This window comes from Choloepus didactylus, chromosome 6 (assembly GCF_015220235.1).
Source record: "Choloepus didactylus isolate mChoDid1 chromosome 6, mChoDid1.pri, whole genome shotgun sequence".
Classification (NCBI taxonomy): domain Eukaryota; kingdom Metazoa; phylum Chordata; class Mammalia; order Pilosa; family Megalonychidae; genus Choloepus; species Choloepus didactylus.
In genome coordinates this window covers 146109742-146135318 of record NC_051312.1, presented here as the reverse complement: position 1 = coordinate 146135318, position 25577 = coordinate 146109742, and the positions used below count along the sequence as shown (strand labels likewise).

Genomic DNA, 25577 nt, shown 5'->3' with positions numbered 1-25577 from the left:
CATTCAACGTTATAACCGTGAAGGCATTTCTTGAATCAGCCATCTTATCCTTTGGTTTATGTTTGTCATATTTTTCCCCTCTGTCTATTAATATCCTTTATTGTACCCATACTGAATCTCTTTAGTACTGAACCTTTCTCCAAGTCTCTCTGTCCTGTCTTTGTTTCTCTGTCTGTAGGGCTCCCTTTAGTATCTCCAGTAGGGCAGGTCTCTTGTTAGCAAATTCTCTCAGCATTTGTTTGTCTGTGAAAAATTTAAGCTCTCCCTCAAATTTGAAGGAGAGCTTTGCTGGATAAAGTATTCTTGGCTGGAAATTCCTCTCTCTCAGAATTTTAAATATATCGTGCCATTGCCTTCTCGCCTCCATGGTGGCTGCTGAGTAGTCACTACTTAGTCTTATGCTGTTTCCTTTGTATGTGGTGAATTGCTTTTCTCTTGCTGCTTTCAGAACTTGCTCCTTCTCTTCTATGTTTGACAGTGTGATCAGTATATGTCTCGGAGTGGGTTTTTTTTGGATTTATTCTATTTGGAGTTCGCTGAGCATTTATGATTTGTGTATTTATGTTGTTTAGAAGATTTGGGAAGTTTTCCCCAACAATTTCTTTGAATACTCTTCCTAGACCTTTACCCTTTTCTTCCCCTTCTGGGACACCAATGAGTCTTATATTCGGACGCTTCATATTATCTATCATATCCCTGAGGTCCATTTCGAGTTTTTCAATTTTTTTCCCCATTCTTTCTTTTATGCTTTCATTTTCCATTCTGTCATCTTCCAGGTCACTGATTCGTTGTTCAACTTCCTCTAGTCTTGTACTATGAGTGTCCAGAATCTTTTTAATTTGGTCAACAGTTTCTTTAATTTCCATAAGATCATCCATTTTTTTATTTAGTCTTGCAATGTCTTCTTTATGCTCTTCTAGGGTCTTCTTGATTTCCTTCATATCCCGTACTAGGGTCTCATTGTTCATCTTTAGTTCTTTGAGTAGCTGCTCTAGGTGTGTCTCTTCTGGTCTTTTGATTTGGGTGCTTGGGCTTGGGTTATCCATATCGTCTGGTTTTTTCATATGCTTTATAATTTTCTGTTGTTTTTGGCCTCGTGGCATTTGCTGTCCTTGATAGGGTTCTTTTAGGGTTTGTAGACCAGTTGAAGTCCTTATCTCTAATTTATCAGATCTACAGCTTCGTGGAGTACACTTTCTCTAACTAACCAGCAGGTGGCGTCCACGAGCCACCTGTTCTCCACAAGCCAGATCTCCCCTGCTTAGCCTTTTTGGTGAGTGGGGGAGTGAGTCTTGTGGGGCCCAATTGGTGTCCCAAGCTTGCGTGTGTAGTTGGTGTTGCCTGCCCTGTATGTGGGGCGTGTTTCTGGGCAGTCGGGGAGGGGGGGTGGCCCTAACAATCAAATCTCCCTGATGATCCTAGAGTTTTAAAGCTACTGCAATAGTCTAATCCTTCAGTTCAGTCCTGCCACAGTTTGTCTCTGCCACTGACCCACAAGTCTTTGGTATTGGCGTATGGCTCCTGAGACTTGCAAGTGGGCCCCTCTTCCAGGCTGTGCACCCCGGGTCCTCTGTTGAGGGATGACTGTGCTATGTCACAGGTGAGTGCCGTCCCCCCAGGGTAGTTCTGGGCTGCTGGGCTGTGTTGGGAGGCTCCCAGTCTGCTCAAATGATGGCTGAATGGGGCTCTGTTAATTCACACTGCTCCCCCTTCCCAGCTCTGGGACATTCAGCTGAGGTTGCAGGGAAGGCTAATGTCCACGCCCAGTTTTGTGGTGTGTGCCTGTTATTTGAAGCACTTCCGTCACACTGGGTTGTCTGGGGCAGCTCTGGGCTATGGGGCTGGCGATGGGCAGGAGTGTTTCCTGTCCACCAGGATGGTGGCTGTGAGCGGACACCCCCCTTTTCTTGGGAAGTTGTGTTGTTTAGTGAATTTTCTCAGCCACTGGATTATTGCCTTTTGTCTCAGAGCTCTCTTATTTCTGCTCTTGACTCTTGACTTGACGTGCCCAAATTTCAATTCTTTGAAGCTTTCTGTATTGAGCTTCTTAGAGTAATTGTTTTAGAAAAAGCAAAAAGGATTTAAAAAAAAAAAAAAAAAAAAAAAAAAAAAAAAAAAAACCCGGCCCTCCTCAGAGATCTAATGGGTTATTGAAATGCTAATAGACAAAGCAACCAGGGCCATTAAGGAAAGGTGCCCTGGGCAGAGAGATCAGCCTTGCTTCGGGATTTGCATATGCGCCTCAAGGCCTGATCTCCGCCCTTCCCCTTTCTGTGTTCACCAGAACTCCAAAAATCCTCTGCTTTTACTTTGGAGCTTCTCGTGTTGTTTTCCTTCTATGCCCGTCTCCTCTCTGCTGGGCTGGCTGCTCTCAGAGTCTCTGGTGTCTGGCCTCAGTCTATCTATGGTTGGAGTTTGAATCAGTAGAATGAGTTTCCGATGAGAGCAGCCACTGCAATTCTCCCTTCTCCTTCCTGGAGCTGACAGCCCCTCCTCCCCCGGGACTGAGCCTGGCAGGGAGGGGCGCGGGTCCCCTGGCCGCAAAAACTTACAGATTTCGCTGATCTCAGCAGTTCCACGTTTTCATGAGTGTTGTATGAAGTATGCCCAAAGACAGATTGCTCTGTGGTGTCCAGTCCACGCAGTTCCTGGCTTTTTACCTACTTTCCTGGAGGAGTAACTAAAACATACAGCTCACCAGTCTGCCATCTTGCCCCGCCTCCCCTCTATTCACTTTAAATAGCCCTTCCTAGTTCTCCCTTACCCCACAATTACCTCACCCACTCCAGTGGCTTCAAATACCAACTAAATGTTCATGACTCCCAAAACTATTCCTTCAGCTCAGCTCTCTCCGATGCTTCAGACCCATGAGATGCCTCCTTAAGTTTCAGGTGGATGGCTCCAAAGTTAATTCAAACTTAAGGGTCAAAAAAAACAGTTCAACAGACCTATCCCTTATCATGAGTTACAGGAAGATTGTAGAAATAATCTCTGGGTGGTAAGATTATAGGTGATCATTTCCTTCTTTCTGTTTTAAGCATCAACATTAAGTTCAATTGACTTTGGGAAAAAGTGTCATCTGCCCTACGAATGTACTTAAAGAACAATGGATCAGTTTCAGTAATCCCTTAGGGACAAGAGAATGATGGATCACAGGGAATCTAGGAAAGTGGCTAAATTTGTAACCTAAAATTAGCTTGATATTACACTCAGTGTGTGGGTGTGAAACTGTTATGGACCCCAGAAAAGCCATGATCTTTTAATCCAATCTTGTGGGGCAGAACCTTTTGATTGAATGTTTCCATGGAGATGTGACCCACTCAACTGTTGGTGAGAACTCTGATTATATTATTTCCATGGAGGTGTGGCCCCACCCATTCAGGGTGGACTACTTAAGAGAGCTCAAGAGCCCATGCTGATGCTGACACCTGAGATGCTTGGAGATGCAGACAGAAGGACGTTTGGAGATGACGAGCTAAAAGATGAAGCCCAGACTTTGGCCTGGAGAAACTAAGAAAAGACCCCTAGACACTTAGAGAGAAGCATCCTGGGAGAAAGAAGAAAGGACACTGTTCTGGTTTGCTAATGCTGCCGGAACGCAAAACACCAGAGACGGATTGGCTTTTATAAAAGGGGGTTTATTTGGTTACACAGTTACAGTCTTAAGGCCATAATAAAGTGTCCAATGGTGTCCAGAAAACCTCTGTTAGCTGGGAAGGCACGTGGCTGGCGTGTGCTCCAAAGTTCTGTTTTCAGAATGGCCTTCTCCCAGGACGTTCCTCTCTAGGCTGCAGCTCCTCACCACAGTGTCACTCCCAAGTTGCTCTTGGGGTGTTTGTCCTCTCTTAGCTTCTCCGGAGCAAGAGTCTGCTTTCAACAGCTGTCTTCAAACTGTCCCTCATCTGCAGCTACTCTTCTCAGCTCCTGTGTGTTCTTCGAAGTGTCCCTCTTGGCTGTAGCAAGCTCACTCCTTCTGTCTGATCCTATATAGTGCTCCAGTAATTTAATTCAGACTCACCCTGAATGGGCGGGCCAACACCTCCATGGAAATTATCCAATCAGAGTCATCACCCACAGTTGGGTGGGGCACATCTCCATGGAAACACTCAAAGAATTACAATCCAATTAACACCATTAGGTCTGCCCACACAAGATTACATCAAAGATAATGGCATTTGGGGGGACATAATACATTCAAACTGGCACAGACACACAGTTGCTGAGAGAGAAGAGCTAAGACAGACTCCCAGAGACACTTTGGAGAAAGCCATTTTGAAATGCAACCCAGGAGCAAAGGACCAGCAGACGCCGGCCACATGGCTTCCCAAATGACAGAGGTGCTCCGGATACCATCAGCCATCCTTCAGTGAAGGTATCCTTGTTGATGCCTTAGTCTGGAAACTTTACGGCCTCAGAACTGTAAATCTGTCATCAAATAAACCCCCTTTATAAAAGCCAATCCATTCCGGGTATTTTGCAAAACAGCAGCATTAGCAAACTGAAACACTCAGTATACTCTTTTTCCTTAATAAAAATTAACCGAAATACTAATATTCTATCTGATCTATAAATGAGCTGAGAGATGAAAGTATTGTTTAAACCTGAAACAAGAATCTGAAAACGAATGAAAGAACGAAAGAAAGAAAGAAAGAGGTGGTCTCTGCCACAGCAGCCACCAGAACAACTAGAAAGACTAAACTAACTCAGAAGAGAGCTTTAAAAAGCACTGCTTCACTGAGCAGATAGCACCACTCTAAAAAGTGGTCTGTGAACCAAAACGGGGATGCAAAATGAGACGAAATAGTTTCAGTGGCTGAGAGATTTCAAATGGAGTCGAGAGGTCACTCTGGTGGACATTCTTATGCACTATATAGATAACACCTCTTAGGTTTTAATGTATTGGAATAGCTAGAAGTAAATACCTGAAACTACCAAACTCCAACCCAGCAGTCTGGACTCCTGAAAATGATTATATAATAATGTAGATTACAAGGGGTGACAGTCTGATTGTGAAAACCTTGTGGATCACATCCCCTTTATCTAGTATATGGATGGATGAGTAGAAAAATGGGGATTAAAAACTAAATGACAAATAGGGTGGGATGGGGGGATGGTTTGGGTGTTCTTTTTTCACTTTTATTTTTTATTCTTATTCTGATTCTTTCTGATGTAAGGCAAATGTTCAGAAATAGATTGTGGTGATGAATGCATAACTATATGATCATACTGTGAACAGTTGATTGTATACCATGGATGATTGTATGTTATGTGAATACACTTCAATAAAACTGAACTTAAAAAAAAAAAAAAGTCAACTGGGCAGGGGGAAACATGTGAGAGAGGAAGTAAACAAGTTAGAGGGGACCCAAGCATATCCTTTCATAAAGAAAGGAGGGGGCAGCTGAGCTGGGAGACGAGGAGCTGTCTAAGGAGAACAGCATAACCTGGGTCTAAGGGAGATGGACATTAAGGAAAAAAGAACAGACTGCATTTAGGCACTGCAGGAATGATGTAAAGTACCAGTAAGTAGAAAGAGCAAGGCAAAAACCACATGTGATCTCACTTGGAGCTAACTACTGTTGACCTTCTGGTTTCTGTGTAGAGAGACTGGGGACCCCACTACAGATACGGCACCAACTTGGTTTCCTGGGGTTAGAAATCTGACTGTCCTGGTTTCACATTCATATCAATTCCAAAAACATTATTCACTCAAGTTTAGCCCTGCTTTTATACCATGTGTAAAAACTTCTTGTTTTTGTTTTTCCTTAAACTTTTCATTTACTTTAGCGTCGTAGAAAAATTTATTGTAAAAAATATGCAAGCAGAGTAACAGTACTCTTTACACTTCCAGCAGCTGAGGGTAGTGAGGAAATTGGGACAAACTTGTGGGAACTTGGCATGTGTGGGAACCTGGGAGGGAGTCAGCAGATGGCTAAACCACACTGCCCATGCACAGACTTCACCAGAAAGGGATTTTTTTCATGGCCTTTTGCAGATGGAAAGCAGGGGTGAGGGCAGAGTTGAAAAAGTGGGTTGGCGTAAAGTCTATGGAACCAAAGCAAAAATTCTCTGCCTTGCCCCCTGCTAAAATAGGGAACTAGATCGTTTACTTCTTCTATTCCACACTCTACCTCCAAACCCAGAGGTTTAGAGAAAAATCAATTCAAATGGCTCTAGAACATCAGGCAGGGGTAAAGAACTGAAAACAGAGATTATTTCCAAAGGAGCATACTGAATAGTAGTTCTCCAGATCCCTAATCTTGCCCCAGCCACCAAACCCTGGCAGGCGAGGAAATGCCAGCCAACACATACCTCTTTTTGTATAAACACATACACAAAATACATATTCTAATTGCCTACAGCAATGTCAAAAAATTAAAAACAAAACAAAAATGAACATGGATCATTAGATATTTTAACAAATCACAATCTAAAAGACTTCATTCATTACTTCAGCAAATAATTTGTTAAGCATCGACTGCATGCCAGGCACTGTTCTAAATGCTGGGGTTATAGCGGTGAACAAAACAGACAAAAAGCCCAGTAAAGATGCAGTATGATAGATGGTGATAAATGCTCCTGAAGAAAAATAAAGCGGAGAAGTGGGATGGGAGTCTATACTTTTAAATGGAGAGGTCACTGAGGTGACATTTAAGCAAAGACTTGAGGGAGGTGAGGGAGCGAGCCATGGGTATCTGAGGGATCCCAAGCAGAGAGTACAAGCACAAAGGCCCTGAACATCTAACTGGGAGGAAACAGCCAACGCAGGGAGGAGACGAGAATGAGAACACTCGACAGTCCCTCTTTGAGGCTATCATATCCACATAACAAGAACGGATATTATGAAATAGGATCAAAAAATAAAAATAAAGATGGGGAGAAAAATCAGAGAAATGACAAAAGAAAATGTCCCAGAACGGAAGAATGTTAATTGTCAAATAAAAGGGCCCACCAAGTACCCAGCACTATGGAGAAAACCCTGTGCATGGCACATCATTAGAAAATTTCATAATGCTAGGGAGAGAGAATATCTTCAAAGCTTCCACTGAGAGAGGGAAAAAAAATCCAAACCAACTAAACAAAAAAGGTCACCTGAAAGGATTTCAATCACTCTGCCTTAAGAAAAGAACAGTGACCAGAGGCAGCACAGCAAAGCCTTCGAAATTCTGAGAGAAAATTATTTCCAACGAAGAACTCCATTAACCTGCTCAACTATCAAACAAGTGTATGGGCAAAGTACAGTCATCCTGAGACTTCTTAGGAAATCATTGCAGTACGTGCCAATGTAATCCTTACATCACTGGATGTACGCCAAGAAAGAGGAAGACGTGGCTTTCAGCACAGGAGAAGAGAGAGGCAGTTGGAGAACTGTGTGGGCACCTGAGTTCTTGACAGGAAGCAATAAAGATAGGAGGAAGTGATACCTTGGAGCTCATGGAATATGTTACTGATAAGAACGTGAAAACAGGTCCATGAGATCAACAGGCAACAGGCAACCTAAACTTAAAGAGGAGCAGAGCTGTGACAGATCCTCTGGCTCAGCAGTGAACAATACTTGGCAGAGGTATTAACACACAGAAGCTGTCCGTTTTAACCAAGCATTACAATATAACTATGCTAGAGGATGGAGGGAGGGCAGGAAGGGTAGAGAAGTGGTAGGATGTGAGAACTAAACCCTAACCAGTCACAGTAGGAAATTAATGGACCCAAAATAGGAAAAACAAAACAAGAAACAACATATGAAATGATTTAGAAATACGAAGATAATGCCAGAAGAAAGAGGAAAAGAATTGAGAGGTTGCCTCTAAAAAAGGAGACCATGAGGTGGGGAGGGTGAAGGGGACTTTTTTTTTTTTTCATTATGTCTTTCATACCATTGGATTTTTAAATCATATACATGAATTACTTTGATAAAAACAAACAAAATAAAAAGAAAACAAGTAGCAACCCTGAACATTTTGCCATTTTTCTCTCTACATCTTTCAGTAACTTTAACTTTTGTCTGGTATAACCATAAATGAAAGAACTTTTATCCCAGTCCTGCTTGTATAAATGGCTCTAAACAGTCTTCTAGCAGTGTTCCCCAAAGCTTTCTGAAGAATCCCCAGATTGCTGGTTGGGCGAGGGGCAAGGGGAAGTGATTCTTGGGCCCTAACCCAACCTTTACCGAATCAAAATTTCTAGAGGCGTATAATCCAGTAATCTGTCTATTTAACAGTATCTCAAGCAGGCTGGAAAAATGCTGACCACCACAACTCAGTGTGGACCTGTTTTCTACATCACTGAACAATAGTTCAGTTCTCCTAACAACAGCTAGTGGAACAGTTGTTTTCATTAAATTAACACTATCATTAAACACCTATGTCATGCGCCAATCATTAACAATTAAAAAGAAAATGACGATCCACATTTTTTACTTGTTCTTGCTCAAACTTTCAAATAATGCAGGAAACAGGTTTATTTTACTTAAGCAACTATGTGTTCCAAATACTTTGAATTTCTCTAGGGATTCTGATACTCTCTGGCTTTTATCCAACCACATAGTTTTATATTCCCACAATTTTCCATTGTTCATGTTCTGGGAACCATGCCTACCTTCCTTCCAGATGGAATTCTTTTTCCCATATTCATAATGATTACATCTCATTTCTATAATGCCCTAATACATACATATACATATGTATACTTATATATGTACATACATATATATATATATATAGCTCTTTACAGTTTTGAAAGTGCTCTAATGTAATAATCTTATTTTAACTTGTCGTCATGAAATGCTACCAAATCATAATGTGAGTGCCCACCAGCTGCATGGTGTCATTCATCACAACAATTTTATCAGGTAGGTATTATTAGGTCCATTTTACAGATGAAGAAACTGAGGCTCAGGGAGATAAAATGCTTAATGACAATACCCCATACAAATTGTCATGGTGTTTTCAAAGCTCACACTCTTTCCAAATACCAAGCTGCCTCACTTCCTGCAAGCACTGGCATTTTAGAAATCCGGAAGGAATTTTAGAGATGATCTAGTCATTCATCCCACCTCCACTCCTTTTTTTGGATGGGAAATTTAAGGTCCAAAACCTCAAAGTGATTCACCTAAGTGGCAGAATCAGACTAAAATCCCTAGCCCTCTTTTTTTTAAAAATGTAATTTTACTGAGATAGATTCATGTACCATACAATCATCCAAAGTGTATAATCAATTGTTCACAGTATCATCACATAGTTGTGTATTCATCACCACAATAAATTTTTGAACAGTTTCATTACTCCAAAAAATAAAAAAAGAATAAAAATAAAAGTAAAAAAGGACACCCAAAACATCTCATACCCCACCTCCCCCATTATTCATTTACTTTTTGTCCCCATTTTTCGACTTATTTGTCCATGCACTGGATAAAGGGAGTGGGAGCCACAAGGTTTTTACAATCACACGGTCACACCGTGGAAGCTATAACTATACAATAGTCTTCAAGAATCAAGAATACTGGGTTGCAGTTCAACAGTTTCAGGTGTTTCCTTCCAGCTATTCCAATACACTAAAAACTAAAAAAGTATATCTATGTAATGCATAAAAATAACCTCCAGAATGACCTCTTGACTCCATTTGAAATCTCTCAGCCACTGAAACTTGATTTTGTTTCATTTCTCTTTCCCCTCTTGGTCCAGAACCTAGCCCTGACCCTTACTCTAAGTTTATACAACAAGCTATACCATTTGTCGGGAAAAGCTAATATTCACTGACCACCCACTCTGTGCTGGCCTCACCCAAGGGCTTTAACATGCATTAACTCACTTAACCCTCAACACAGTCCTAGGGTGGATATTACTGTCCACATGTTAGAGGGTTACAAAAACTAAAGTGAGAAAGGTTAAGGAACTTGCACAAGGTTACTACTGGCAGCACCAGGATTTGAAAGCCAGCCTGTGGATCCAAAGCACAAGCTCTTAACCATTGTGCTCTATTACCCTGAAGGTCTGCAGCCCACATATCTCTTCTGCACATCCCAAACAGTATTATTCTTCCAATTAAAAGTGTGTGCATGATGAGTATGCACTTTCTGGATCCCAATTCAAATAAATCAACTGTTAAAAAAATATGAGATAAACAGGAAATTCGTGCACTGACTGGCTGGTGGAGGATATTAAGGAATAATTTTTTAAGGTATGATAATGATTTTGTGGCTATGTGAAAAACAAATCCTTATCTTTTAGGGAAACATATGTGAGTGTTCACAGATGGAATGATATGCCTGGGATGTGATTCAAAATCATCTGGGAGATAAGAGTGGAGGTGCAGAACAAGACTGGGTCTGTACTGGTTAACTGTAGCAGTTGACTGATGAGCATTTTCTCTACTTCTGCACGTTTGACATTTTCCACAATTAAAAAAAAAAAGGCTGATAAAAAAAGACTGCAGGAGAAATCCCACATTGTCAACAGTATACAGAAAAGAGAATATGAATGATTTTTTGCCCACTCTACTTTTTGTATTTTTCACATAAGTATCATTTTCATAATGGAAAACATAAAATAAGCTATTTAAACCAATGCACTCATCTTGGACTGTGGATATTCTCTAATTAGGCAGAGCAATACTGCCCAGAATCTAATGAGGTCAAGACATCCAGACAAAAGAAAGCATTTCCCATGTCTTTATTAGTTAAGGATGTTGACACTCATGGAGACCAATTTAACACAAATGACCAATGACACAGTTCCTCTTGATATTTAGGCGGAGTCTGGGGTCAAACATCCTGAATATGCAAAGCTAAACTTCCTAATGGTTAGATGTGCCATCGAATAAGGATCTCCTCAGCCGGTGGTATTGCCCGGGGAGGGGGTGTGAGGGGCCTGGGGCAGTGGTCCCAGGTAGCCAGGGCTCCCAAGCCAGCTGCCTTCTGTGGGCTGTGTCCAGTTTTCCTCAGTGATACAATCCTTCTTTTTTCATGAGTGACATGATATGAAAAAGTTTGGGATGCATTGGGTTGTTAGCCCTGTCTTGCTCATTACTCAAAAACTGAATACAAGTATAATGAAGGGCTACAACTATTGTAATTTCTTTAAAATGCTGGCACGACGAAAGTACAACACAGTCTACACAACAGTTTTCTATGATTTTTTTTTCCTAGTTCACCCCATTCCATGCCCCACTTAGGAAATCTTAAAGTATATTCCAACACTTCTCAATGAAGTAACCTCCCAATAAAAATGCTAGTTCAGTGGCATAAGTTTAATTCTGGGGACAAGAGGAGAATTATTTTCTGTGCCAATGCTACATGTATTCAAGGTAAATCGGAAATGTGCTAGAGATGTTATTCCACTAGTTAAGGTCGAAAGAGATGCACTTAGTGTCCATGGAAATTCTTCATAGAATGGAAATTCAAGAGCTGTAAGGATCTTCTTTTAAGAGAAGAAACTGAAACCCAAATTATTTGCTCCAGATTACAAGCAGTAAAACTGATCCTAGGACCCACGTCTCCTGGCTCCAAACTACTGCACTTTCCAGGACACCTCCAGGGAGTTCCTGTTAGTTGCTTCTTTTAATCTCTCGAAAACCAAAAAGCAATGTCCAAGCACTTCCTGCTCTTCAAGGAAACTTGAACCTCTGGTTAATCTGCAACTAGCAAAATCATATTTAAGGAGCCAGAATTTAACCTTATGATATCAATTAACCTGAAATGTGTGAAATACCAAGGCAGCCCTTTTGTTCTTGCATAGACTGAGAAATATCCGTAAAAACTAATTACAAAGTTCTTTATACAATTATTTTGGGGGTGCACATTATGATATTTCAAACTCTATGCAAAAAGCCATGTTTCAACAGAGCTGTACTCTATAGAAATCAAGATACCACTAATGGTGTTTCCCTCCTGGTACCGGAAAACATTCCAGATAAGAAGGAGTCGACAATCAAAAAGAGATTGGGAGATCGGTGCAGAAATGGAAAAATTCACTGCCTAAAAAAGGATCAACTGAACAGGAAAGGGGAACAGGCAGTACAGAGACAAAAAAAATGAAAGACATATTTGCATAAATTCTTGCATATTCAGAGAACTCCAATTTGAACCACGGAGTGCCTAGAGTCATAAGAAAACCATTAAAGGAAGTTGTAATTTCTGTACCCACATTAGCTAAAGCTGTACTGTGAAACCAAACTAACAAAAACTTGTTTCTTCAAATTTGAAAACTCCTTCACATTTCCCTTTCAAAGTATCAACCAAGAAAAACCCGAAAGTTCTTTCTCCAGAAAAAGTGACCAGTGTTTTCATTTTTAGACACTACAGTGCATGCCTTGGGTTAACCTGAAACCCAAGAACACAAGCTCTGTGTCCCTAGCAATGACATCTGAGTTGGTTCTTCATCTTGTTTCCTGCCTCAGAAAGCCAATTCTGCAAGAACAGGTATTATTTCTTCAAAGCCACAGGGACAGGTTAAGGTGGAAACAGGTTCTCCCAGACCCCACACAAAATCATAAAGGTACTACACCCAAAAATGGTTTGTAATTAATGCAATGGCATGAATTTAAGTCTTAATGCCCAAATTTCAGGGTCTAATATTTGAGAACTACGATTTTTGTCTCACAAGAATGCAGCAATTTCACCTCTGGGAAAGGGGGGTTTGGTTGTACCTAAGCAATTTGTGATCTGCAACTGCTTAGTGAAATTAGAAACTAGGTTTGGAACACATCAGTAAAAACTAAGAATAATTTTTAGGGAGCAATTTCTTAAGTTTTTTTTAGATCTATGCCTTCCTTCCCTGTGAAATTACAGGGAAAAACAGAAAAAGAGACAGAGGTTGTTTCTCAATCTCTCTTGAAATTCTTTACATTCACCTGCCTTATTAAAAAAACGTATTATTCACGAATGTACTTACCCCCACCTTCATTCTTCAGGTCACAAATGAGGGAAACAAGACAACTCAAAATTTTCAGACACACCTAACATGTGGTAATGATGCACTTCAGTCATCCAACAAACATTTATGTGTTTACTAGGTGCCAGGTGTGGGCACTAAAAAAAAAAAAATGAGTCCTCAAGGGACTCAAAGCTCAACACCAGCTGCCAATCATACACTATGTAACTCATAACCAATTCAAACTCAAAGGACAGCGCTGTGTAGGGAAAAAAAAAAAAAAAAAAGAGCCCTGAATGGGGCATGACCTCATCTCGCTTTCACTAGACAGCAGCTTCCTCATCGATTCTCTGCTACCTGAGCTCTTGCCTTTTCAATCTGTTCTGCATTCAGTTGCCGGCTTTATTTCCAGAACTCCACTTTCAAGGGGTCTCTCCCCTACTCAAGTAGCTACAAAGACTCCCCCTTACTTATCCCATCGAGTTCAGACTGTTCTTGCACTTCAAGTCTCCTACAGGCTAGGTCCACTTACCTGTTCAACTTTATTTCGTACTCGAGATGGCTCCCTCCGGCCGATCCCTCTGGGAGGGGTACGACCCAAACCTCATTCAACTACCTAATCTCCTCCTCGGACAGCGTTAAATCGAAGAGAACATCGGCAATACGGATCCATTAGTTCTCAGGGCCTATCTTCGGAACTCGGCATTAGGCTTCTTAACAAACGGCAGGTTTGTTCCCAGGAATTTTAACATTGCCAACAGGACCTGATGTTCATCTTCCCAGCCGCCCGGTGGTGGATTCAGAGGGAGTCGCTCGCAGTTTGGGGGTGGGAGTCTCAACAACATCGCAACCACCGAGAGAGGGAGACGGGGTGTGGGGCGGTTGCAAACTATGAAGCGGAAAATGAAGGAAGCAGAAGGGAGAAGGGACCATCCATGCTCCCTACTTTCACTCTCTTCTTTGGGAGGAGCAGGGAGAGGTGAAGTGGATTCTTGAAGAAGCGGGGAGGAAACCAAGGTGCTCCCTAAGAAGGAACTATGGGCTGGTGGAGCCCCTGGAGAACGGAAGGTCTCCCGTCATCTCTGGGAGAGGAGGACAGGTTACGACGTGAAAGAAAGAAGCCGAGAGTAGGGAAGTGAGGGGTGGAAGAAGCTACAGAGATCCGGGTACTCCCGAAGAACGAGCGGCAAGGAAATGCGAGGGCCACGGCGCGTCCCTCCCGGGGTGCCGGACACCGGGAATGCGGTTGCCAGGAGGGACGAGCGGGGTGACTGAGAAAGCGCTGGGCGAGCGTTTGAGGCGTCGCTGCCGAGGGGGCGCGGGGGCGGGTGGTGGTGTCGAGTGGGAGCGTCTCCCAAAGGGAGGAACGGTCTCCCAGGGCAGGGCTCTTGGAGAACGCAAACCGTGGAGTCGTGGACAGTGCTCAGGCGCCGAGGCGCCGGCTTTCGCCGGTCCTAACCCGGGTTCCCCACCCACTCACCGCTTCTGCTCCAAGGGCCACCGCTCCAGCTGCAGCTACCGGCTCGCGCAGTCGCACTGAGCGCGCAGCCCCCACGTGACTCACCCGTGCCCCGCCCTCGCCCCCACGTGACCGCGGAGCCCGCTCCAGGTCTCCACCCCGGCCCCGCCCTCTCCCCCGCCGTCTCTTCACATGGTCTTGAGTCGTCCCGCCCCTTTTGGCAATATGGCGGTGTGCAGTTGCAGTTCGCCGGGCCTCTGGGTCCGGGCCACAGATCACCATTTGGGGAGTCTCTTCACGCTCCTCTCGAAGCCATTTTGTTCCGCCGCTGCTGCCTCTAGGCCCCTGAATGCCCAGCAATTGGCGGACAGGCTCCGAGCCCAGAAACGGGAACAAAAGAAGAAGGAGGAGCCGGTGAGTTGGGAACTGCAACTCACAAGAGGCGGTCCTCTCACTGGTTTTCCAGGCGGGGAGTGAGGTCGGAGGGTTCTCTGACAGATGTCAAGTAGATGTCTAGGACATATATGGGAAAAAGAACAGATAGCAGAGGGAAGAGGTCAGTAAGGGTGCGGTATCTTCCCTTGGGCTGAGTATTTGGCTCCTGACGGGCAGTCTTAAGCCCCACGTGGGTCGCGGGTTAGACGGACACGCACCTCTGCGCAAATTATGCGAGGAGGGCGCAAGTCTGATGCAAAGATACAATCATTGCCTACCCAGATTTTCATCTAGACCTTCCTGAAGTTCTGTATCAGGCATTCCCCACCACTTCTCCACCCGTAGGTTCCTACAAACCCTGTTCAGCGAAGGGTGCGAGAACTAGTGCGGTTCACAAAGCAGCTGCAGCGAGTCCACCCAAACGTGCTTGCTAAGGCACTGAGACGAGGGATTCTTCACCAGGACAACGACCTTGTGGTCATCAATAAGCCCTACGGTCTCCCTGTCCATGGTAAGGACCACGTGGGAAAGGGAGGGGCAGCCTGACCCATTTCTTGGGAGGCTCTTCCAGGCTAGCATTCAAACTATTCAAAGCTCTGTAAGGCATTTGTTATGGTGCCCGCGAGTTAAAGTAGGAGACAGCCAAACAGAATTTAAAGAGCCTTTTATTAGCCAGCTAGCAGGCGGCTGCTGTCTCTCACTCCACGCAGGGAGTTCAGCAAGCAGCCCCCACCTGTGTGCACTGGTGCCTTATATAGACAGAAACCGTATCCTAGAAACGCAGGCAAGCAAGCTATTCTAACAGAAGCAGAGTTGGCAGTTTAGCTCTTGATCACAAAAACAATTACACAAAGAGTTTCACTTGGAACTGGAGCAGTTATTGATCATACAGAACAATTTCACAAAAACAATTTCACAAAGAGTTTCACTTGGGACTGGAGCAGCTATTGATTATTAAAGGGTTACAAAAAGTTTCACTTGGGACTGGAGCAGTTATTGTTAAAAGGGTTACGCTTGGCTGATGCGTGCAACCGCAGCTTTGCCTCCCCTAAACGGTAAAGTTTTGATTTCTTTTAACTGGTACAGGCCCAGTCTCACTCCCCCCTCCTCATGGCCTAATGCTGTTTACACAACACTGTTGCTTTGCAGATGTTTTGGGATTAAGGGAAAGGGACCTCACTTCAGCATTATTCTAAGATATAGCAGCACTTGAGGTCACAGAGATTAATAAGACAGTCCCCATCTTCCAAAATCAGTTGTTACTGATGAATTTCAGGCACTGTCCATCTGGCAGTTACCTAAACATCTGGCAGTCAAGCAGTGATTCATGGAGTACACTGTTTGCAGCCCCATAGTGATTGCTATAGAGAAATACAAAAGCTGTGATCCCAGTCTTCAATTGTTTCCATCAAAATGGGGGGAGGAGGAAATAATATATAAGAAAATATATATATGTGGAATATACATATAAGGGTGCTGGAGTATACCTAACAAAACCTCCATAGCTGGAACTGTATGGGCACGCAAATATTTTTGAGTAAATGTTGAATACAGTTATCAGAGACAGATAGGGTGAGTCAGGGAAAGATGGATAAGGAAAAAATGCATTTGTGAAAGGGTTTTGCAGAGGATTTTTCTCTCTTAATTCTCACAACAGTTTTTGCCTTCCCATTCCAATGTGGTGGTTATTTTCTAAAACTGAAGGTTGGAGAGATTAAGTAATACATCCAAGGTCAAACAGTTAGTTAGGAGAGTACATAGAGTAGAGCCCAGGAATGCCTGACCCCCAAGGTCCATCCCTTAGAATGTAATGCCTTAGGAGGGCTTTTCTCACTAGGATTTACATGCAGATTTTCAAGCATCTGCTTATACAGTGCACTATATTTACCTAGTGAAATATCAGACCTCCCCATTTTGATTGCCAATTTTAGGATGAGTGCATAAATAGATGTGTTTGTTTTTTTAAGTATGTCTGAGGAGAAAGCCACATGCTGTCTAAGACTGCTTCTCAAACTTTAATGTGGTATGAATCACTTGGGCATCTTGTTCAAATGCAGGTTCTGATTTACTTGTCTGGGTTGAGGACCTGTGATTCTACATTTCTAACAAACTCCTTGGGCATAACAACACTCTTAATCTCTGAACCATACTTCTATGTAGCAAGACTCCGGAAAACACTGACAATCTAGTAAGGACTTTTTTTCCAAAGTAGAGTTGGATCTTCTCCTGGTCACTCAAACCTCTGGCTTTTCCCTTTTTAGGTGGCCCTGGGGTCCAGCTCTGCATCAGTGATGTGCTGCCTATCCTGGCAAAGATGTTGCTTGGCCCCAAGGCAGAGCCCCTGCATCTATGCCACCGGCTAGACAAGGAAACTACAGGCGTGATGGTGTTGGCCCGGGAGAAGGAAGTGGCACATCAAGTCCAAGAGTTGTTTAGAACCCGTCAGGTGACCAAGAAGTACTGGTATGAGGCTCACCGATGTTGGTAGTGGTGGCTTAAATGAAGGCATCCCTTTCATCTGTTCATTTGCCCACTGTCCTGTTACTAGGGGGCTCTTCCTGAGGACCCATAGCAATATATATGTGAAACAGCTTTGATGCTTAGGATATTATCTGGCTTGATGGAATACTGCTTCTTAATTCTGGCTGTACCTCAAAATTATTGAAAATTAATTATACAAGTAATACATGGTTTCATTCCCATAGTAAAATAGTAAATACATAAAAGACCTCTGGATAATTTACCCACTCCCCCATTCTGCCCCCTTCCCTTGAGGTAGCAACCACTGTTAGCAGTTTGGTTTTTATTTCTCTGGTCCTTACTCTGTGCATTTACATATATGTCTATTAGGTATAGTAGGTATATATATGTATCATGGTATACGTTGTACTTTGTTTTCCCACTTAACTCTGGGAATCTTCCCATGTCGGTACATGTAGGTCTACCTTGGCATTTTAGTAGGAAAAAGATAGGTGAGTAAAAAAGAAACCTTGTACTTCTATTGCCTACCCTCTCAGTTTCTTTCCCCAGAAGCAATCACTGTTAACATTGTCTCGTGTGAACTTGCAGAGTTAAACTGGGCATGTATCAACATAGGATCGTATGGCAACATTTTTTGCATACTGCTTGGCACCCTGCTGGTTTCACTTGGGCAGTGTATCTTGGAGAGTCTTTAGTATTCTTTTTAATGGTTCTATAGTATTCCATGGCATGGGCACATCATAATTTATTTACCTGCTTTGTATTGGTGGATGTCAGGTAATTTCCCATTTTTCAGATCTTATTATAAAGAATATGTGAATATATCTTCATGATAAATTCCTAGAAATGGAATTGCTGGATTAGAGGGTATGCACATTTAAAATTTAAATAGCTACCACACAAATTGCTCTCCAAAAAGTTTTTATCAACTTATGCTTTCACCAGCAGTGTTGAGAACCCACCTCACCATATGCCTGGCTAACACATTTTTTAAGAGGTTTGCCACTCTGATGGGCAAAAAATGGTTTTATTTTCTTTTTCCCTGTGTACTAGTGGTGTTGACTGTCTTTTCCTGTTTATTAGCTGTTTGAGTTTCCCTTTCTGGAAATTGTCTACTTATTTCTTTGCCCATTTTTCTGTTGGGTTGTTTATTTTGTATTTGATTTTTAAGTATTCATTTTATATTTTGGATGTTAGTCCTTTTTGTATTACAGATGTTTTATCTGGGAGCTTTAAAAAAGTTTGCATGCTTAAGATGCACAGAGGTTCTGATTCATGCCTAGTGGGTGTGGGGATTGAGCATCTATATTTTTAAAAAGTTCCACAAGTGTATTTAGGTGTAAAATCAACTTTTAGAACCACTGTCTTAAGAGATGTGAGACATTGGGAGAAATTTAGCTTAATAGCTAAGAGCTGAAATTGATCTATATTCCACTCTCAGCCATGTCCTTTACCAGCTGTGGGACCGTGGGCAGGTTATGAAACTTCTCTATGGTTTGTTTTCTTCATTTAAACAATGGGATCCATAGGCTTGTTGGCAGAGGTAAGTGCGATAATGCATATGAAGTGTTTAACACAGTACCTGGTTCATAGTAAAAGCTCAAAACATAGAAATTATTATTATGTACGCAAGTAATTGAATGTAAGGCTATGAAGAGAAGTATTATGTTCTTTGTGAAAACTGTCCATGAAAGTTTGGAATTGGTAACCATTTCTCAGCATTAGGCATCATGGAGTTGTTAAAGTCAATTAAGAAGGTCTCGATGAATACATAGGATTTGACACAGGAGCTGGGGACTCGTGTTCTGGATCGTGGGAGCGCCTTGAGTACAGTGGAGTCAGGGAGGTGGGAGATAGGGTGGGAGAGTGGGCTGGAGCCCAGATCTGAGGGTCCCAAAATACCAGCTGTAGAAAGTGGAAGTTGGCAGCAGAACACAGTAGGCCACCAATTAGCATTTACCGACTTGTTTTATAGAGAGGACTTAATATGTTATGTTCAAGTATTTGTTCGAATTATGGTCCTAGACTGTGAATGCCCCCAGACCAGGGATTTCTGCCTTGACACTTGGACCTACCTTAACCCATGCCTCACCCCTTGAGTGAACATTTACTGACCGGAAAGTTTTGAGAAGCAGTCTGATGTCATCAGGAAGGGTAATCTGATTGTTAGGATGTGGTTTAAATTTGATGAGATATATCAGAGAGCAGCCCAAATGAAGGGATGCCACCCACCTGAAGTGGGGTGTCCAGGAGTGAGATACCGTGTCTGGGTGGGCTTTTGACCCCTGATCAGTGACTCAGCCATAGGCCGCCAAGTACCTGGGAGGTCTCCTCCTGATGGACCTGCAGGAGGCCTACGTTGAAGGACCGGTGAAGCACAGTCCCGCCTGGCTGTGACTTGAGGATAGGTACTGGGAATGTGTCACGGAGTTGCTGCCATGGTTTCTATGGCTTCTCTGGGCACAGTTCCTCCCCATTATACCTACCTGGCAAATAGGGCGGGAATGGCCCTGCTAGCTTTTCGTTCAGTTCACCCATTCATTGGTTCACTTAGTATGCACGCAGAACCTACCATCTTTCATTATTTAAAAAGAAAAGCTCTATATAAAACCATATCATCCTAATTTTATTTTAATTTATTTAAATAATACATATCCATTTTTAAAGGCTGGAATGAAAGACCACATTATTAATATACATTTTTTGCTGTTTTTTTTCCCCCAAATAGTCTACAGTGAACATGTATTTATTTCCCCCTGTCACAGGCTGTCACTGCTTTTTAAAAAATAGTTTTGTGGAGCTATAAATCACATAACCTATATTAGCCACTTTAAAATGTGCTATTCTGTCATTGTTTAGAGCAAGTACATGTTTTAATGGTAAGAAAGGAAGTGTGTGTAAGAGTGGCATCATGTTCTCAGGTTAAGCACCCTACCAAGGGAATCACATGGGACCCTGTGATCTTAAGAACTGACCACAAGAGCACAGAAGGTCCAGTGTTAGCTCCTCTTGGCAGCCAGACTTAAGGAGCTCCACACTCACCTCTGTGGCTAAGGCTAGGGTCTGCGTGTCACCCCTAGGGCCATCACTGTGCGTGTCCCCATGCCGCCAGCAGGAGTTGTGGACATCCCCATCATTGAGAAGGAAGTGCAAGGCCAGCAGCACCACCACAAGGTGGGTGGGCCACCTCCCAAGGGATGGGTTGTCTGCTCTTCCTTTGAAATCATACCTTGATTGCTTGGCTCCAGATGACGCTGTCCCCAAGCTACCACATGGACAATGGGAAAATGGTGAAAGTGCGCACCAACCGGCATGCACATGTGGCCGTGACTCGGTACCAGGTGCTCAGCAGCACACTGCCCTCTGCCCTCCTGGAGCTCCAGCCTGTGACCGGTGAGGGTGCCTCCCTTCCGCAGGGAGTCAGCAAAACCCAGTGACATGAGCTTTGCCCAGGTCTTGTGCTGGGCTCTGCCCTTGTCCTGAGTAGCGGGAATTTGGGGTGGGCTGGAATTGCCATTGACTTGTTCGAGCCTGGGAGCTCCACTAGGGCAACTGTTGAATGCAGTAGGCAGCAGAAGAATGCAAACAGTTTGATTACATTTATTTTAAAATGTGCAAAGCAATGCTTTTTATTTGTTTTGCAGGACCACTATAAAAAAGACATGGCAATGATAGATATCAAGTTCAGGATAATAGCTAGCTATTGTGAAAAGAGGAAACTGTGACCAGGGAGGGGTACTTAGGAACATCAATGGTATTTATAATGTTTATTTCCTAAGCTAGTGGTGCTACTTAGCTTATTATTCTTTATAGCTTATTGGCTTTGCCAGTTTTACTGTGCTTTGATTTAATATGATTAGAAGCAGATACCAGCAGTGGTTTTGTTTTTGTGGTTCCTCATAAGTTTTCTTTCATTTTTATTATTATGATTATCTTTCAGGAATAAAACATCAGCTTCGAGTTCACCTGTCTTTTGGATTGGATTGTCCCATCCTTGGCGATCACAAGTACTCAGACTGGAATAGGTTGGCTCCCCAGGTAATATTGACTTGACCCAGAGTGAAACAAAATAAGGAGAGCTTATGCTTTCCCCTTGTTAAAACCCCAAAGTGGGTCATTCGACAAAGACATATTAATTGTCTTAAAACATCGTACTAACTGATTATGTAGGTTATGGAGAAATTCAGAAGCAGTTAGTTCCTATTTTCCTGGAGCTGCAGGATCTGTTAGAAAACCTGACTGCTTCATTTTAGTCCCGGATTGTGTTGGGGGACTGTGGGCAGGAGGGGGAGTCTTTCTGAAGGCTAAAGTGCGCCTTTCATGCTACTGCTGAGAAACAAGGTGGAATCCTTTTCATTCATTGACATTGTTATGCCCATTCTCTTGGAAGGCCAGAGCCTTGGCCAACAGAGCCCCCTAGCATGGTTTTTTTTTCTCTTGTCTGAGTTCTGATCTCTTCCTGGACATGCCTCCAAAGAAGGCTAGCCATTGCAGTATTTTCCAGTGGGGGTTAGTGTTGTTTCCCTATAAGTGAAGTCTTCTGGCCCTGCCTGCTGGCCTAGGCAGAGCCACTGGCTTTGCTTTCAAGGGTCTGTCTTTTCTTTGTATAGAAGCTGCCTGCGGGCACGCTGAAGAGGCTGGGGCTGGAACAGGCGAAGGCCCGTCACCTCCCTCTTCACCTGCATGCCCGGCAGCTGGTCCTGCCCGCCCTGGGGTCCAGGAGGGAAGAACTCAACTTGGTCTGCCAGCTTCCTCGCTTCTTTGCGCGTTCTCTGAGACGCCTGGGTCTAGAGATGCCAAGTAAGGATCAGCATGGAGACGATGAAGTGGACCATCTGGGACTACAGTGAAGACTGTGGAGCAGTTTGACCCCTGAGCTCGTCACTCTGTTTAGCAGGGAGTGAAGTTGGCTTTGGTGGCCCCAGAAGAGCCAGGTATGAGAAGTTGAAGAACCTCGGCTCCTTTGGGGCTTTTAATGGTGAACAAACTATTTATCGATAATTTGGGCAAGCTGTTAGAAAGCCTGCAGAAGTCCCCTTGCCACAGAATCTCTGCAAAAATGGAAGAAGAGCTGAGGACCAGGCAGATTGGGTCAATAATTGGAGAAGAAGGAGGACTAAAGGACAGAAGGACAAAATGTATGGTCAGGGACTATATTCAACCAACAGTAAAACTCTTGATCTTTCAAGAAGGTACCCATGGTTGGAAAGAACATAATGGTTAAACACATCTCTTAGAACCCACTGTCTAGCTCCAGTGGCAGAGCCTTCCTGCACTGGTGACTGTGGAGCCTGGGAAGGGGGTGTTTGGAGAGGGATTGAGGTGGGACATTCTGATAAGCAAGTTAAGCAGGTATAAACGGCAGGCAGATATCAAATGCAGGAAGCTGGCAGGGGATGGACAGCGGTGGGGGAAACAAACCAGGATCCAAATACAATATCTAAAAAGGGCTGGTTTTGGCTCCAGGTGTTTGTTACCACGTGGGAATGGATTTTCTCATTTTTTCAGAGAATCAGGGGACCCAGATATTTATGTGAAATCTCCCATTACGCTAACAACTAATTCAAATTTTTAGAAAATTCTTCGGCAGCCAAGCAAATCATATTTGCTGATCAAATTTTGTCTACAGGCTACCAGTCTGCAGTCTATGTTTAAAGAATGGTGTAGAAGTTTGGAGGAAGGTGCCATCTTGGAAGTTCTGGGTCAGTGGTTGGCATTCTAGATAATGTAGCCGCCTGTCCTTTCCAGGCTTTGGATGATGATCAGTAAAAGTACAAACATGTGGTTATAAAGGTGCTGCCATGTTTTAATCTTACTTGGGAAGCAAAGCTCCTGTTCTTGGGTCTCAGGGAGGAGAAGGTCATGTTAAACACTACTAGGCCTGGAGATGATGCTAGCCTCCCTGCTCCCAGTTGGTCTACCTGGCTCCTGTCTTATTTCTGGCAAACAGATATATGTCACATTACTTTAGGGAGAGTTGAGGAATGTTGGGGTGACAGCTCAATTAAGGACTCCCACCCGCCCCAAACAGCCGTGGTATGCTCTCTTTCTGCTGATAACTCATCTTTCTAACCCTGATACCTCCTGCCTAACGTATTTAACTTCAGAAGTACTTAGGAGTACTTAGGAGATAACTGCATTTGTTTGTATAAGGCCTAAATATATTTTGGCTGTTGTTCCCAGTCTAGTAAACCGTGCTTCTGAAAATAAAGGTACAAGATTGTGACATTTAAGGAATATGGATAATTGACTTTGATTCAGGGAGATGGATGAACAGGAATGGCCCACAGAAATGCAGAGAAATGTGGTAGAAGAGCTGATGATGGGAATCAAAGTTAGGAATGGAAAATGCAGAAAAGAAGGAGCTAGTCAGGGTCTGGTTTGCTAAAGCTGCCAGAATACAATATACCAGAAATGGATTGGCTTCTATAAAGGGGATTTATTAGGTTAATAGATTTACAGTTCTAAGGCCACGAAAGTGTCCAAACTAAGGCATAAACTGGAGGATATGTATCCTTCATTGAAGAAAGGCCAATAGCATCCAAAACTCCTCTGTCAGCTGGGAAGTCACTTGGCTGGTGTCTGCTGGTCCTTTGCTTCCAGGTTGTGTTGCTTGCAGTTTCTGATTCCAGTGGCTTTCTCCTTAAGCGTCTGTGGGTTCTCACTTAGCTTCTCCAGGGGAAACTTTGGGCTTCTTCTCTTAGCTTAGCATCTCCAAATGTCTTTCTGTCTGCATCTCCAGGCATTGGGGTCTGTGTTGGCTCTGAGCTCTCTTAAGGACTCCAGTAAACTAATTAACACCCACCTTGAATGGGTGGGAGTCACATCTCCCTGGAAATAATCTAATCAAAAGGTGCCACACACAAAAGGTCTGCCCCCACAAGAGTGGATTAAAAGAACATAGTCTTTTATGAGGTACATAACAGATTCAAGCCAGAACATGGTCCATTTGGAAAGGGACATGTCATTTAAACCCCCATTTATCCTGTTTGGTCTTCTCTCCAGTGTGAATCTATATTCTTGAATTTGGCAAACAGTGAATGTTCCCTAGGTTGAAAGTCAGTGGAGGTGGAGTGTTCACTCCTCTCAAGGAGCTCATTGTTAGCTGGGAGAAATAGGACTATCTCTGTGGTTCACAAAGGACGGAAGTGTGAGGCAGGAGTGGCAACCCCTGGGTTGGGATGGCAGAGCTGGGACTCTGAGGACCAGCATCTTTTGTCAGTTTGCTCACGACTGCAGCTACTTCCGTCCTTCCCAAGCCATTCACCTCTTCCTTACTGGGCTCCCTGTGGTTGCTGAGATGGGAGCTACCAAGCTAGTGATGCTGGGCTTTTTGAGACATCCTAAGCTGCCCTGGCACACAGTCTCCACCGCAGAGCCGGGGGTAGACCTCGGCCCGGCCACCCCTTTCTGCTCCCCTCTGAAGCCAGGCTGCTGTTGTATTTCCTTGTTGCCCAGAGGGACCTTACCTCTGTACACTGACAGGGTCATGTGAGCGGGTACCTGAGGATGGGAATGGCGACCCTAAACAACCTAGTTGGGGAGCTGCAACTTTGGAGGTAAGGGAGGATGGGGAGGAGCATTCGATTCTGGGTGACCCAGAACAAGCTGAAATATCTGTATGCTGTTTTGTCAGCCATAAAAAGTGGTGGGTTTTTTTTTTTTTTTGGTACCGTTCGTATTTGTAAATATGAAATGCCCTTTAAAAATTCACCAAACATTTAAGCCTACCTTAAGAAACTTCAAACTCTAGGTGACGCAGTTCATTGTAATTGGTTCCTCCATCTGAGCTCTGGTGGAGGAAACCATGATGCTGGGGAAAGAAGGGGAGATCCACATGGGGGGAGGGGTAGCCAACTGGAGTTTCCAGGAAGGGAGGGAGAAGCCTGCAGGGCCCCAGCCAAGGAGAGAGGCCACCCAGGTTAAGAGGAGCAACTACTTTGTCTGTGTCTAGGGCTAGCATTGGGTCCGCAGGCTGACCTGGGTTTGAACCAGATGCTGTTCTAGAGGTACAGGGAAGAGGAGGTGCACCCAGGCCGTTTATTACAAGAGCTATTTTCGGACAAGACTGCCACAGAGGTGCACCCAACCCTTCTGGCATTGGAGCCTAGCAGAGTTGGGTGGCTCCACCAGGTGCCCAACCTTGCCGGGTACAAAAGTGAACAAAACTGGAACCCTGTCCTCAGAGTGGTGTGCAGCAGAAGGGCCGGATATTAAAAAGTGCGGACTTTGCAGACTGTGTGAACCCTGCCACAACCTCTCAGCTTTACCATTGCAGCAGGAAAGCAACCCCAGACAGCATGCTGATGAGTGAGTGTGGTTGTGTGCCAATAAAA

At 43.7% G+C, this 25577-nt stretch overlaps 2 protein-coding genes across 5 annotated transcripts in view; one reads left to right on the top strand and one right to left on the bottom strand.

Annotated features, from left to right (window-relative positions):
- The window catches only part of FAM118B (family with sequence similarity 118 member B), a 62506-nt gene extending 48109 nt beyond the window's left edge, over positions 1–14397 (bottom strand). For 2 of the 3 annotated variants that reach the window (XM_037841908.1, XM_037841911.1), the window contains exon 1: positions 14347–14397. The gene's annotated coding sequence lies outside the window, so the exon portion shown is untranslated. Of the gene's footprint in view, positions 1–13398; positions 14306–14346 lie in introns of those variants that run through there. The other variant, XM_037841909.1, reaches the window with a different exon arrangement.
- A 148-nt stretch (positions 14398–14545) lies between these two features.
- The window catches only part of RPUSD4 (RNA pseudouridine synthase D4), a 28590-nt gene continuing 17558 nt past the window's right edge, over positions 14546–25577 (top strand). The window contains exons 1-7 of one of the 2 annotated variants that reach the window (XM_037841905.1): positions 14546–14739; positions 15106–15271; positions 17022–17223; positions 20322–20415; positions 20490–20634; positions 21182–21279; positions 21852–23708. In XM_037841905.1, the coding sequence (XP_037697833.1) occupies positions 14551–14739; positions 15106–15271; positions 17022–17223; positions 20322–20415; positions 20490–20634; positions 21182–21279; positions 21852–22091 (1134 nt within the window). In that variant the 5' untranslated portion in view covers positions 14546–14550 and the 3' untranslated portion in view covers positions 22092–23708. Of the gene's footprint in view, positions 14740–15105; positions 15272–17021; positions 17224–20321; positions 20416–20489; positions 20635–21181; positions 21280–21851; positions 23709–25577 lie in introns of those variants that run through there. The other variant, XM_037841904.1, reaches the window with a different exon arrangement.